Raw genomic sequence first — 16,192 nt, 5'->3', positions numbered from 1 at the left:
GCATTGGTGAGTAGCAGGGGTAGTGGAGGGAGAGGGAGTTGCGCGAGCAGGATGACTCTGGGGGGGGGGGTGGGGGGGGGTTGGTAGTGGCAGGAGGGGGGAGGAAGGGGGGCATGAGGGGGTGGTACGGGGCTGGGGCAGGGTGAGGGGGGGGAGGAGGGCTGAGCTAACAGCTGGTCTTAGGCATCCCGGGTGTTCTTTCGTTGACCAGCGCTGCAGTTCCCCGTAGAGGGCGCAGGGCAGAGGCGCCAGCTCCAGAATTTGAAAGGGAGGAGGAACATCAGGTAAGTAAGGGTCTCCCAGCGGGAGTTGGGTTGGTTGGGGAAAAAAAGGGGGGGGGGGGAATACTCTCAGCCGTCCGAATTTGTAGGGTGGGGGGTGCTGGTAGATGTAGGTGTAGAGGACTGTTTGTCTAATTGGTGTGTATAGACATTTGTTATCGAATCAGCCTCCTTTTGTGTTTGGGGTAGTAGCTCTCAGCCGCGGCTGTAGGGGCATTTTCAGGTCTGCCTCTGGCTTGCTATACGCTCCGAGGTGCGTTGTATCTCCGCGGCTTTCAGGAACTCTTGTGACTCGTCCGGGTCGGAGACAGAGAAATAGCACCCGTTTTTGAGCACCATTAATTCAAATGGTAAGCCCCATCTGTATTTTATGCCTCGTTCTCTTAGAGCGGTGGTAAGGGGCTTAATTTCTCTCCGTCTATTAATGGTGACCCTGGAGAGGTCGCCATAGATTTGTGGTGTGTTATCTTCGATGCAGAGGTCTCCTCTACCTCTGCTGGCTGTCATTATTCGATCTTTTGCCGCATAGGAATGCATCTTCACGATTACATCTCTCCGTCTGTTCGGGTCAGGATGCTAGGGCCCCAGGGCTCGGTGCGCTCACTCCATTTGTTGGTCATGCTCGGACAGGTCTGGGACCAGGGTTAAAAAGATCTTGCGCAGATACGCCTAGAGGGACTCAGGAGAAACAGATTCTCGCATATTTCTGATGCGCAGGTTTTGCCTGCGCTCTCTGTTTTCCTGGTCCTCCGAGGCGTCCTTGAGTTCATTAATTACATGGCCCAGTCTGTTTACTTCGTCGTCCGAGTTAGATTGAGCTTGGAGGATCCCCTCCGTTTTGGATTCCAGGACTTCTGTGCGCTGGGATAAGCAACTTAAGTCAGACCTGAGCCCCTCCAGGGCCGTCGTCTGGTCCTGTTGAAATCTTTTCCTCATTGTGTGGAAGAGGGACTCGAAAAAATCCTTATTTAGCCCCTGTTCCGGTAGTTCAGGCTGAGCGTTTTCAGCTCCCCTTTCCGCCTGCGCGGGCTCCTCGGCGCCATCTTGGCTTTCGGAGCTCTCCTCCTGCTGGCGCTGCGCGGGGGGAAAGAATCTTGTGACCGGGTTTTGGGCTCTTTTATTTTTGTCCGGCATCCTCAGCACCTCTGGGGGAACGTTTGGAGACGTTTGGGTAGAAATTCGGTCGTGGGAATTGCTGGTACTGGTATTATGCTTGGGAGGGTGTCGGGAGCTCCGCTTCTATCCGACCATCCCTGGTGTCGTCACAGGAAGTCTCTTCAACTGACTTTTTAAAGAGCAAACGTTCCTAGATACACGATTCAGAGGTACACCTACCCCCATCAAAGCATGCAAATCCCTGCTCTCTTAAATCACTTGGACCAGTGCTCCTTACATTAGGGTCAGCGTTCCATTCCTAAATGGAACGGTCTCTGATGGTATGGGCATGACATAATGCTGCCAGAGATAGGCATCAGCTTACAATTCACAGCTGTGTATAATTCCTTGGCTTTCCCCGACACTGTGCTTCAAAGCTTAGGCATTCAAAAACATACCCATCTGTCTGCCCCATCCTCTGCACCCAGGAGCTACAGTGACAAATTGCACAGCACAGAATGAAGAGATTGCCCACTTTTTTCAATTATTTATTTCTTTACATTTCAGATAAAACGCCAACTGCTTATTGGCTATAACAACAGAAATGAATCATGACAGTACAAATGAGGAGATCACACAGGGGATTTGTGGTGAGTGAATAAAGGAAGCCTATAGACTCGGCAATAGACAAAACAACAGATATTTTAATTTGACACATCAACCGTCAGGAGAGGCACAAGACTTTGGATCTGGTTTGACGTCATTTTGCTTATTTAATTTTTAATATATATAGTAGCTGGCAAAATAAATCTTTGCTGCTTTTTGTTTGCAATTTGCACTTTTGATAGGCTCATACTAATGGGACAGAACAGGGGACTTATCTGTTAGGAATGTGAGCACACAGCGCCACAGGCGGAGCTCACGGCTCTCTCCTTACACTGCTCATACCCTTCCGCTACAACCACGCAAGCCCCCTTCAGCTGCATCACTTACCTCCATGGTGGAACGCTCCACGAGGTACTTCCTCCACGCTCTATGCCGCAGCCGTCGGCGCGGAATCGCCGCTCCATGCGCACACGCGCACCGCACGTTGCTTCCTCATGCGCACGTCGGACTTGCAGCGCACACACAAAACAGCCTGTGAACTTATCCCCGCTAAGGCTCCGCCCCCAAACACCGCACGGTTACAATCTGGCTCTTGCTGAGTGTCACCTGGGCTCTAAGAAGAGCAGTCAATGCGCTGAAGCTCCCTTGGCTCCTCCAGGCACGCCCCCTCTTCTGGTTGGCTGTTCCAGCTTTATATACCCTCTCTGTCCTGTGCTTCCTCGCTCGTCATAGTTTTTGTATGGGTGTTTCACAGTGCTTGTTCTTTGATTCTCTCGGTTTTGACGCGGCTTGGCAGACTTCCCCCTTTGGCTCACGACTTCGGATTGTTCCTGTTTACGTACCTTCTGGCTCCCTTCAACCACGGCTCTCACCTCGATCCTTCCATACTTCTCCTACCCCTGATCTCGGCAACGGCAACGACCATTCTTCTGGAAAAACCGGTAACGGCAAGTATTCACGCAATACTCCCCATCTGGCCTGGCACCATCTAATACCACAACCCGGACACGTCCCTCGCTCTGTCACTGTGTGTATTCATACCTGCCACCTCAGTTCTTGGGACAGGTCTGGTCTGCGGGCTACTCAGGCGTAACATTATCTTCCTTTCATTGTTGGTCTAGCCACATGAAAACGTAGAAATCAAAATAAAACGCTAACAACATACAAATTAACATATTTAAAACCAGGGAGACAGGATAAACACATACTCCACACCTGCCCTACCACACCTGCCCTGCCACCAGGCCTCAGATAAGAGAAAGTAAAAGCCAAAACCCTATTTACACACATCTATCCACCTTTAAAGTGCCATGGATCTGACGACACCAGAGTGACCAAGGACTTCCCGCATTTGAAGTCATGTGATCGCTGTAGCCATGATCACATGACCTCTATCACTCCCGGGATGATGGAAGTGGAGCGGGATCGATCAACGGTCTACGACGTTTGGCTGCGAATAAATTACCACCAGCACTCCGCCGCTAGGACTACTCACACCCGCAGGTCGCCTCGCCACCAGTCACCGCCCCGCCTTCCGCCGTCTTTAAATGTCCTCGGAACTCCCAGCCACAGGGCACCTCGTGCGGCTGCCGCTCCGACTGCATTTGTGAGCACGCAACACCAGAACACTGCCAGCAGCCAGGAAACATTTTTAAATTTCCTGCTGTAAACATAAAAATGTGTCCTGGCTGTTGGCTGCCGTGCCGAGTGCCCTGGTGGTGTGCACACATCTGCCGTCGCAGATCCGAGGACAGTGGTGCTCTGCAGCTTGGGAGATCCGAGGACATTTAAAGATAGAAAATGGATGAAGGCGGCGAGGTGACTGGTGGCGAGGCGACTGTTGGTTGGTAGTCCTGACAGCAGGGTGCCGGTGCCGATGTGGTAACGGCCAAATGTCCCATTTTGTCGATCAGCCCCTGGAAAACATTGAATGTTCTAGGTTTGTACCTGGCTGTGGGAGCATGCCATGTTTGCAGAGTGTTGTTGAAGTTTTTTGAGAAAATGCCACGCCATGACAATGTGTCCCCTCATTTCGCTGCAACATCACGTAACGTCCCTTTGTCATGGCAACGCAACGCCATTTGACGTCGCGGAAACCAGGTACACGGGACCCTGCAGGGGGAGATGTCTCCGGATGATGCCGCCACCAAAGAAAATAAGAGCCCCGGCCCTGCCTGTAAATTTCACAGGTAAACCGGTAGTGTGTAGATATATGGCCAAAACCCATAATCAAACCTGAAGTGGTGGCAAACCTGGTAGCAGGTGATATGGGCATGACTTGAGATTCCTGAGTTGCTTTGTATATTCCTGGGTTGGATCGTGGGTCAGTTTCTTCGTAGTAGATGTTGTCTGCGAGTTGTATGTTGCCGCCTTTATGTATTTATTTGGATCCATAACCACCACTGCACCGCCTTTATCTGCTGGTGTGATGTGGTTAATGTGCAGTTCCTTGATTGCAGATCTTTCCATGGGGGAAAGGTTGTACATAATTTTTTTTCTGCTGTGCTGAAGTTGGTGAGGAAACTCGCAATCTGAAGCTCTCTATGTAGCTGTCTAGTTTGCCGTTGCGTCCTGTTCGTGGTGTGAAATAGAATACAGCAACAAGAAGAGGAACGCTTATTCTGGGGGTGATCTCTTTTGTGGAAATATTCTTTCAGTCATAATCTCCTGAAGAATTCTTCTAAGTCATGGTATAATTGGATTTGATCTAGTGTGGTGGTGGGACAGAATGTTAGTGCGTTGCAGACAACTGAAATCTGTGGTTTTGACAGTTCATAATAAGGCAGGTTTATAACTCCCAGGCAGGTTGTGTGTTCTTCTGGGCTGACAGTGAATATATGTTTTGAAAAGTCATTTGAGGTTTCTAATTATAAATTACTGTCATACTGGTGGTTAGTTCTTTTTAGAGTGGCAGAGTTGATTAGTATGAAACACCTCATGTTGTATCCATGGTCTGCTGTCACACAGAGAGGCAATGTAGTTTCTTCTTGATGAGTCCCACTGTAGTTTCTTGTGCAGAGTTTGCATGTATTTTTTCCAGCCAGTGAGCATTTGCCATCTTCTGCATTTGCAGGGTTTGGAGTATTGTCAGTTTTTGGCATTTGAATGTACGTTTCTTCCTATATAGTTGATGAATCAGCTTATTTCTGAGTTTCTCGCTGCTGCATTATTAGAGTTCTTCAGCGTAATATGAATTGTGCGTTGTTGATCCAAAGTCCATTTGGAATCAGGTTTCTTCTCTTACATTCCGATAGGAAGTAGATGCCCCTGTTGAGTTGTGTTTCCTTTGTAATCAGTTTGGTTAGTTGCTTTTTCATGCGGCATCATCCATCAAGAATTAAATAGAAATAGCCGTGTTATTCCAGTTTCGATAGTGCATGAGCAAATAAGTACTTCAGTATTAGGTGATACCTTTTTTTATTTAGACGAATAATTTATATTATAAGACAAGATTTTGAGAGTTTTCGCAGTCCTCAGAGCCCTGCCGCCTCGCCTATATACATACATTTTATATATTCACATTTTAATCTGGTCTGTAACTGTTACATACGCCTATAATATATATATATATTATCTCTAACTGTGCATGCAATGTCTTGTATATAATGTATACCCTGTTCACTTATGTAACTATGTATTGTAACCATGTATTATTTGTCATCTTAACTCTATGCCCATGACATTCTTGAAAACGAGAGATAACTCTCAATGTATTACTTCCTGGTAAAACATTTTATAAATAAATACATATTCAGCTAAACCCCATTATAACGCGGTGCTCGGGGCCACATAATGAGACCAGATTATAACCGGGATCGCGATTTAATTTTTTTTTTTTTAATGCCCACAGCGATCAGGGGGTTCCGAATCCGTCGGAGGGGGAGAGCTGGTATACCTCTCACAGCTGTCCCAGACCCGGCGCAGCCCCACGCTGCACTTAACCGGCATCTGGCAGCTCTCTCACCCAGCTTCATGTCAGCTTCCGGCTGACAGATCAGCCCGAGAGCCAGCTCCCTTAAAGAGACCGTGTGTGCGTGTCTGCGAGTATGTGTGTATGTATTAATATTACCACTAACTTTACTGTAGCAAGATTGAACCTCTTCAATGCAAAGGGAGCCTGAAACAAGCTGTAAATAGGTTAATATATTTCTAATAAACAAATTCCCTTTATTCAGTTGTCAGAGTGCTCTCTAAATTAGATGTATATTTTCATACTGTCTTAATTACACTGGACTATCTAACACCTGTACACCCCACTAGTATAGTATATCATTCAGCTCAGTCATTGTCTGCTGTCACTAAAATGAAGAGAATTCCGAGAACAACCCCAAATATTTGTAGTGTTTGATGTTCAGATTAACTAGGGTCTATGTCTTGCCCAGTGATTTACAATGAAACCCTGCACTGAATTCTGCAAATGTTTTATGCATTCTATATATATGGTGAGTACACAGGTATATACTGTAACAGCAAATTTCATTTCACACTGATATTTAGGTATGGTAAAGTATTCTAAAGGGAACAAGTAACCCTCAAACAAAAGATGAATGCAAAGTAAATGTATTTTATACTCTTCTGTGGAATATTATAATGTGTGTATTTTTGTGATAAAGGATCCATGCTTGTTATTAAGGTCTAATGGTGAAGTACTTCACATCGCAGAGAACAAAAACCCATTTAAAGCAACTGAATGCCGACTGATGTCTTTTATATTAGATGTAAACACTCTCCTTTAGACCATGATTATTTGTTGCAAAGAACGAACAATCCAGCACTGTTATGGGAGCATTACATCCCCTGCTTTATAATCCACTCCATTACCTGCTGTAGAGAAGCCAAAGTTGCAGCTGAAAAGCAGAGCCACGAGTAGTACGCTCTTGTGTCTTCTTATGCACACAACAAGGAAAGCTGTGAGCCCGCTACGAGCCCACTCCCTCCCCTGCAGCCTCCCCTCCACCTCCGATCGCCTGCCACAGCTTAGCTACAATGTGTCTATCGGAAGAAAGGAGAAGCCAAGAGCAGCATTACAGGCACTATACAGTCCTGATGCCCTCAGTATACCCCCAGCACTGCTGGCTCCTAGATCGCACAAGTTGTTGCCGGGAATGTGTTCAGGGAGCTTCTGCATGTGCATCAACAGAGAGGGAGATTGCAACAATGAGAAACTCCCAAGTTTCAGGTATTGCAGCTGCTTGATCTGTGTGTCCCCCTGTGCCAGAGCTCCTAAATCCCCTCCCTTATTGGAGGCAGCCCCTTGTCGTCCTGGAGATGTGATCTCACATGACCCCCGGCGTCATTTGACGCTGGAGCGGGGGGAGGGGTGGGCGCACGCCGGCAGCATGATCTCAGAATCATGAGAAGCATGCAAAATTGAAAAACACATGGTAGGAGATCTTCTGCTCCGGGAGCCACGGTCAAACCACGTTATAAGCGGCTCCGCGTTGTATCGGATCACGCTATAACGGGGTTGAGCTGTATTATGTATGTATAGATTATGTATGTATAGATTATGAATGTATATATTACGTATGTATAGATTATGTATGTATATATTACGTATGTATAGATATGCCAGTGAGTCTTGTATGAATGTATGTGGCGTGAGTTCATCGGTGATATTGTACTGCACATAGCCTGGTGGCAGATATGGAGAGTCCGATACTGTAGCTATAAAGTTTAAACAGAGAGCAGTCTAGGCCATTGGAGCATTTCATTTAAGAGGTGAGTTTTAAGGTTGGTCTTAAAGGTGGAGAGGTATGGTACTTCACGTATACCAAGAATCAGGGAGTTGCACAGGTAAGGGGCAGTGTACAGATGCAGCCACGAGTATTAGAACTCTTTGCCTTTTAAATTCTGGGGCAGTCTCACAGTAAATGCCTCAACCTTGCCTCAACATTTCTTTGAGATTCTTAATGGCCCATCGGATTAACACAGCAGGGGTCCCTGCAGGCCCATTCACTTTGAATGGGACTGCAGGGACCCCCCTACTGTGTTAATCCGATGGGCCATTAAGAATCTCACAGAAATGTTGAGGCAATGTTGAGACATTTACTGTGAGACTGTCCCAGAATCTCCCAGAATTTCCCAGGTACAAGTGTTCTAATACTGGTGGCTGCATCCGTAGGAAAAAAGGTTTAATGCAAGGGAGAGCAGTAGAAGTGAAAGTGGTAGAAAGTTGACAGTTGTGGGTAGAAAGCGGGAGACGAGCAGGAGTATAGCGAGAGTTCAAAGGTTATATATAGGGATGAGCAGATGAGTAGAAGGCCTTGAAGGTAAGTAGGAGAACTGTGTGGGTGATCCGAAATATGATGGGAAGCCAGGAGAGTGATATTAAGGAGAAGATGTGAGCAGAGACTGTTTTGGGAGAAAGAGAAATTATTCTAGCATGAATGTGAATGGAGAAGGGAAGAGTCAAATGTTACTCCTAGGTATCATGCTTTGGCAACAGACTAGATGTAGAATCATTTGTGGTGATGGAAAAAGGGGATATTGGTCCATGGTTTAGGGGGAAAATATGTGCCTCGTTTTAGAAATATGTTTAAGGTGACTGAGTGCCATCCACAAGGATAAAGACAGAAGGCAACCAGAAATTAGGGACTGTATTGCAGGTGTGAGGTCAAGGGTGGATAGATATATCTGTGTATCATCTACATAGAGATGATATCTAAGGTCAAAAGAGTTGATGAGTTCACCAAGTGATAGTGTTTAGAAAGAAAAGGAGAGATCCCAGAATAGAGCCCTGAGGTACACCAACAGACAGATCAACAGAAGACAAAGAAATGTTAGCAACCGGGATAGAAAATGTGCAATGCGAGAGGAATGATGAGAGCCAGGATAGAGCTTTGTTGCGGCTACCAAGGGAGTTTAGAATATGAAGGTAAAGAGCATGATTGACAGTATCAAAGGCAGCAGGGAGATCGAGCATGATTAACAACGTTAATTTTTGGCGTGTGCAAAAACAGGTTCACGGTCTTACAAAAACTGCCAACTGTAGCCTGGACCCACTGATGGGTAAAAGGTGTTTGAAAACTAGGGCTTAACCCGAAACAGCCATTCAGCCTATAACGGAGTCCTCGCACTGACATACTGTAATACTAAATACTTGAACTTCATTGTAGTTGAACTGCACTGGGGAGTAATACAGTAGCTCTAAGGACAATGGCCAATATTCCGCTATATTCCAGCACTAGAAGACTCCTTATGGTCCATTCAAGTAAATGAACTATAAATGTCATCTGACACTTATGAAATCGTACATCACTTAGTAAATATCGGCCAAAAGTTGAAAACACAGCAAATGTCCGAAATATTCTTTATTTCAAAATAACCATTGGTTCTGTAGGGACATCTTAAAAAGATAGATATTACAAGTTACGGACATTTCAATAGTAAGAAACAAAAAAGGTAAAGAATATAAAATGGGTAGAACAAACGTGATGCTAAACATCTGTTAGTCGAAATGCAACCCTTTTCATGTTATTGGTGTCAAACTGAATAATTTATCGCCGCTCCAATTCACTCTCACATCTCGAAGCAATAAATCACGAGGATGTAATAGAACAACTTTGTTCAAACGTGAATTAAAAAGGTAACGCAAAAGGAAAACTAATCAGTGCATTGAATGACCACATTTCTCTACTTCATGCCAACATTTGGAGGGATAAAGTATGAACGGTGAACTATTTTAATGAAAATCTGGCAGCACACTTGCCGAGACCTGGAAAGTAGCACGATAAATCTCAGTTGCTTCCCCGGACATAATTATCTCGAGGAAAGAATTAAAAAAAAAAAAAAGGATGATAGTAATTCAAGTGTAATCTATAGAGCAGTCAAGTCTTCACCAAATATTGTTCTACTAAGGCAGCCAAAGAACGATATGATAAATGCTGCCCAAATTCACTGTGCAGACATTGCTGTGTATTCTCTCTCCTTTCTGGATCTCTGCAGCTTTGACATTTCCATCTTCCCTAATAATATCCAATGAGAGAACAGCCATCCAATGCTAAACACTACCTTCTCTGCAGAAAGTTACTTTATTTGCACCAAAACACTCCAGTAGTTAACAATGTTAAACTGTTACATTTTAATTTGTAAATGATCATTATACCCTAGATACATTTTCCTATTTGCCAAAGAGCCCTTCTGATATTTATCGTAAACAAATTGCATATTTTTATTCCTTTCACATTGATAAGTCTCTTTAACCCGAAGCAAGCCAATGGAAGATGGAGAGATCTTCAATTTCCTACAAAATCACTTAGAGTGGAACTTTCATACTGTGTATTTTCCTGTATACATTTACATGAATCCACGTCTACTGCTCTGCAGTTTCTACCACTTCAGTTTCCGTATTTCTCTTGCCAAAAAGTCAATAGACTTTTGCCCTTTAAAGTTGCATTTCTACACTGTTTTTTTGTTGTTGTTTGTTGTATTGTATTGTATGTTTTTATTTATATAGCGCCATAAATGTACATAGCGCGTCACAGTAGTAATACACGTTCTAATCATATAAATAGCAAATAATATAAATAACAGGTCATGGGAATAAGTGCTTCAGACATAAAAGTAACATAAAGAAAGAGGAGTTCCTGCTCCGAGGAGCTTACAATCTAATTGGTAGGGAGAACGTATAGAGACAGTAGGAGGGAATTCTAGTAAGTGCGTCTGCAGGGGGCCAAGCTTTATGTATCATGTGTCCAGGATTATCCACAGTGCTACTCATATGCTTCTTTAAGCAAATGTGTCTTAAGGTGGGTCTTAAAGGTGGATAGAGAGGGTGCTAGTCGGGTATTATTTCGGTATAAGTTTATAGTGCCGGCGACAGCGGCGCGACATTGCATCAAAACAAATGCATTGCCGCCGTCGCGTGCGCTTATAGTAAGCGCGACGCGGCGGCTTGGTCGCGATCGCTGGAAGTCATCTCTATTTGATTTTTCCAGCGACCGCAGCCTGACGTCACAGTCAAGTCGCCAGCACTATAAGCGTAGCCTAAGGCTAAGGCCCCGCTGCATGCGCTGGCCTCCTGGCGACACGTGCACGGCGCTTCACCGCAGTCTGCAGGCAGCTTTTTTTAGGTGGAGGGCAAAAACAGGTCAGGGGGCGTGACCATGACGGGGGGGGGGGCATAGATGAGAGGCGGGGATGCAATGCAATGAAAAATACAGTTGGCAGAGGCGATCAGGAAAAGAAACGCCGATGTCAACAATCAGAGTGGATATACCAGCATGCGACAACACATTCCAGTGGCCTAAATGAAGGTTTAACCCTCACACACCTTTCAAGGGATACTGGTGTCACAAGCGGTAAAATGACAGACTGACCAAAAGATGGGCTTGTGAACACGGAGCAACCACCTCCATTTGTTTCATTACTATAACGGCAATATAATATGGCGAATTGCAATGTCCCCCCTCCTTGACAGGTTTTCGTGTGTGTGTATTCACACCCCCTCCCGTTTATGCCAGGCTGCCGGCGATCTCCCCTCCTCATTGGCTCCCTGGCGCACCACGTGACGCGTTGCCACATGGGAACACAATCCTCTTGTAACCCCCGCTGACTGACGCGTCACAGTGCGCAGTGAGCAAGGAGGGACGGGGGACAGCCAGGAAGAAGGTAAGGGGCTGGTGAGAGGCGTACGCGCTGCCGGCTGCACTGGGGACCTAGCCTAAAAAACCACCTAGTCATAAGGCGGTATTCTTATACCAAAATAAGGCTTTTGGTCTACATCTTCCAAAAAAAATTTTTTTTTTAAATGACCACTAAATGCTCCGGAACCCACAGCTTTTCTGAATAGTCAAAAGTTTATAAGTAATACAAATTACTTAATTTCTTTTAAACTACATGGTTTATAAAAATTGCATAAAATACATTTACAAAGTGTTGAGGTCAAATCAATGTTTGTACAATCCGTCCTTATAGCCCATCTGTCTACCCCGTGTTTCTCCCTTGCCTTGTGTTGTATTTAGACCTCAGTGGTTCTTTACACATTAGCGCATTAGTTTAAGCATATAGCACATTTATTTGCATTGTGGTTCCATTTATGTTATGTATATTTTCTTTCCATCATATTAAAACAATTTGGCTTATTCCCATTAATTGCATTTTTTCATCAAGTGCTGGGAACTTCCCTTTTGTGCATTATGTTTATGTGGACGGATTAGGGTTCCTCCTTATTCCCTTGTGCACCAGCTATTTTGTCATTTGGTTATCCCCTTCTTTTAATTTATCCTAAATTGAGTGCTGTCGATCGTCTATATTTATACTTCCATTATAAGGTGTCCTAGCCCGCATCCATGCTAGGACTTCTCGCGCGCCTATCGTCCAAGCGATCTTTGGCCTGTGATCCACAGCGACGGGGAGGCGTTCCGGGGGCGCGTCCATGACATCACAAGCGGTTCGCCCTCATTGGCTGAACCGCTCACGTGACCCGGCCGTCGCAAGACAAAATCAAAACATTTTGTCACCCAAAAAAAACAGCCGCGCCGTCACGTGCTCTGTGGACGTTCGCATAGACGTAATGTGTTTGATCGCGCTGCGTGCGGTCACTAAGCATGAACGCGACCTTATGGAGTAGTGATGCTTAGCGAATATGGGCCTCTCTCTTTTTAAGGAAGCCTGTTACATTAGTAAGCAACATTAAAAATGTGCTGAGTGATACTATTCTATAGGTCCTTTTAAGAGCCAGTGGACATCCAAGCTCCAGGCAATTCAATCACTTATGGGCCAAGTGTGTATTTACCACAATAGTAATACTTTGGGTACAAATCTATCCAGATGACCCAATGTGTTCCATGACACTTTGCATAAATTTATGCAGATATCAAATGTATGAAGGTGTAAGGCTGCATCCACGCTGCCGCTGAGCGCACTTGGCGCGTACATGTACACTCTCCCAAGCTAGGCACTAAGCGCACTGAAGGGTCACATGTCCCTTCAGCAACCAGTTAGCACCAGTCAATGCACACAGCACACACAGCTCCGATCCAGCCAATCCCACGCCCGCAAAATTGTGCAGGACAGTCTGCACTCATGCTTGGAGAGTTGATTACGTCACCGCTCTCAAGCATGAGCACGCTCAGTGGCAGCGTGGCCGCAGCATTAGGCCGCGCTTATAGTCTCTGAGATGCGAAGTCGCGTCAAAACAGGTGTATTGAATCCGTCGCGTGCGCTTATAGTAGGCACGACCGCGATGGTGCAACGGAGCGACGGCTTGGTTGGACTTGAGCGGTTTACTTAATGAGAGCAGCCTTAGGCGTCCTGATGCTGATAGCTCAGACAGACGATAATACTACCTAAGACTTGGCACATACAAATCATGCAACAAGATAGGTAAACTGCACTGGTTCCAGCAGAAACTGTAATACATTCCATTGTAATAATAATAATAATAGCATGTTCTTGTATAGCACTGTTAGTTTTACGTAGCACTTTACAGAGACATTTTGCAGACACAGGCCCCTGCCCCATGGAGCTTACAATCTATTTGTTGGTGCCTGAGGCACAGGGAGATAAAGTGGCTTGCCCAAGGTCACAAGGAGCCGACACCGAGAATTGAACAAGGTTCCACTGATCAGTGGCAAACTCAGTGCCAGTCAGTGCCTTTACTCACTGAGCCACTCCTTCTCCATTACCAGAGCAAATTTAATGCAAATTAACTTTTCATTTTCTACAGAATTAGCAGAAATGCATATAGCCACAAATATTATACTTCAGGAAAAAACACTAAAAGTATCAAGGAATATACATGTACATCGTAGGACAGTGATTCCCAATTTCAGTCCTCAAGTATCCCCAACAGGTCAGCTTTTAAGGGTAGCCCTGCTTCAGCACAGTTGGCTCAATCAAAATGACAGAGACACTAATTGAGCCACCTGTGCTGAAGCAGAGATATCCTTAAAACCTGGCCTGTTGGGGGTACTTGAGGACTGGAGCTCGGAATCACTGTTGTAGAAGAATAGAGCATCATATTTCATAGGTACTGCACTCTTAATTTACTAGCAAAAAAAAAAAAGTTTTATTGAATGCTGAAGCCCCAACAGGTTTATTATGCAGGAGTAGCTCCTACCACAGGTTTAAAAGCAAGTGGAAGATAAGAAAATGAAGATGTCAAGTAAACCTCAGTTTTGCCAGGAGAGAAGTAACAGAACCCTGCATGTGTGATCGTGTGATCAGGGACACCTACCTTCATCTATACAAGACTGTGCTACGGCAAAGAGCTCAGGAGATCGCTCCTCCAGTAACTGCTGGTGAATGTTCACACATCTTAGAGTCCACCACGGCAACACCTGAAAGACAGAAGAGTGACCCTTACTCAAATTGCGTCATCCACACAACACTGTCACTATTGCAATATCCGAGTATAGTTGTTGAAGATGATCACGCAAAGAGGGACAGGCTAAATAGATTGTTAAAAGGTGCAAATAAAGTTCTTACCAGGGAGTTCTCCAGAGATGGGAGAGCTGGGTAGGGAGACCTCTAATAAGGTGCACTCTGTTACCCAAATGAACAACAGTGTCCTGTATAATAAAGTTAAATACAGGCATACCCCGCTTTAAGTGCACTCACTTTAAGTACACTCACGAGTAAGTACATATCGCCCAGTAGGCAAACGGCAGCTCACGCATGCGCCTGTCAGCATGTCCTGAACAGCAATACCGGCTCCCTACCTGTACCGAAGCTGTGCGCAAGCGGGGAGACTATAGAGCCTGTTACAAATGCGTTATTTACATCAGTTATGCACGTATATGACAATTGCAGTACAGTACATGCATCGATAAGTGGAAAAAGGTAGTGCTTCACTTTAAGTACATTTTCGCTTTACATACATGCTCCGGTCCCATTGCGTACATTAATGCGGGGTATGCCTGTAGCCCTATGCACACAGGTGCCATGGGAGATAACCACTACAGTGTAACATGAATACGATTAGAGCATAAAAATTATCTTTAATAGTATCAAACAACAGGATATCCTCACGGAAAAAAACGGAGCACAGCAATGCAGCAATGAGGGGGCTAGATACCGGTATAAAAGTCCTTTATTCCATGGTAGACATCATGGCATGGGATAGGTTAAAAATCTCGAACGCGTTTCAGGCCGTCGCCCTTTATCAACGAGAAATAGTATCAACACATAAAATACTGCAAGGACATCAACAATTATTTAACATTAAATCTGAAGTGATCTGTATAAGTACATTCCGAAAGAGAAAAAAATAAATCTCTGCTTCCCAGGGTTCACTAAATGGCTGTCTTTCAGTTTCAATCAGTCTTTCAGTCAGTGTAACTCAGCGGCTACAATGAATCCTAATATTACTAAGGTAACATGATCTATTGTTCCAGTACGCAGCTCAAACTGCTGGGAATATTGGATACAAATTATCACAGAAAGGAAAGTGTTGCCAAGATCTTGCACTGCTGGGGAGGTGGGTTAAAGCCTACTATAGAAATCAAAAGATTATCAGTATTTAAAAAATAGCATTAAGAAGAGGAATAAAGTAACATCCTATCACACCAGGCCAACCCATACTATATAGACAGGACACCTGACCACAACAGGCCAGCTAAGCTACAGGAAAAGAAAACAATTATATGGGACCAAGATGCAATCCTGTCCACAGCCCCCTGGCCGTCTACCTCCCTACCCATACCCCCAACCGGCCCCCGCCCGTCCACTACCCCCTCCCAGCTGATAGAAGACTCTTAAGCCAAAAAAAGGGTAAAGTGAGCTGGAAACTAGACACCGGGCCTATCTAATCTTAAGACCCCCATCACATAAGAGCCACCCCCGCACTTATCCCCCCCCTATAGGGGAAAATAAAAGCGAAAAAGCGGGTAAACGTGGAACTATAGGGTCTCTACCTCGCCCATTCCAGACGGTTATCGTCACCGGACCCACCCCCCAAGGGTCTTACATCCGACAAACCGACCACTAGTTAAGTCGGTTCTGATCCATTAAGACCAAACCAAGGTCTACTTTCATCTTCCTGTTACCTGCTGATACTATCCCAGCAGGCCCCCCACCCCCTAACCCCCTGTCCCCCACACCCTGGTCAACCAAGGCCTACAGAGGACGAAAGCATCATTTGACTGAACATCTAGCCACTGCCCCTAGCGAGAAGGGACAGGCCTTAAAATTTGGCACAAACAAGGAAGGTTATGGCTAAACAAGGACCAATTAAACTAATATCCCTTAATGTAAAGGGACTACAG

General features: G+C 45.2%; 1 protein-coding gene across 1 annotated transcript in view; it reads right to left on the bottom strand.

The window, feature by feature from the left end:
• Nucleotides 1–16,192, bottom strand: part of TTC27 (tetratricopeptide repeat domain 27) — a 401,980-nt gene that overhangs the window by 367,871 nt on the left and 17,917 nt on the right. The window contains exon 3 of the mRNA XM_075594976.1: nt 14,164–14,266. Within this exon, the coding sequence (XP_075451091.1) occupies nt 14,164–14,266 (103 nt within the window). The remainder of the gene's footprint in view (nt 1–14,163; nt 14,267–16,192) is intronic.

This window comes from Ascaphus truei, chromosome 4, assembly GCF_040206685.1.
Source record: "Ascaphus truei isolate aAscTru1 chromosome 4, aAscTru1.hap1, whole genome shotgun sequence".
NCBI classification, from domain to species: domain Eukaryota; kingdom Metazoa; phylum Chordata; class Amphibia; order Anura; family Ascaphidae; genus Ascaphus; species Ascaphus truei.
The sequence above is the reverse complement of the archived record's forward strand: the minus strand, read 5'-3'. Positions and strand labels throughout refer to the sequence as shown.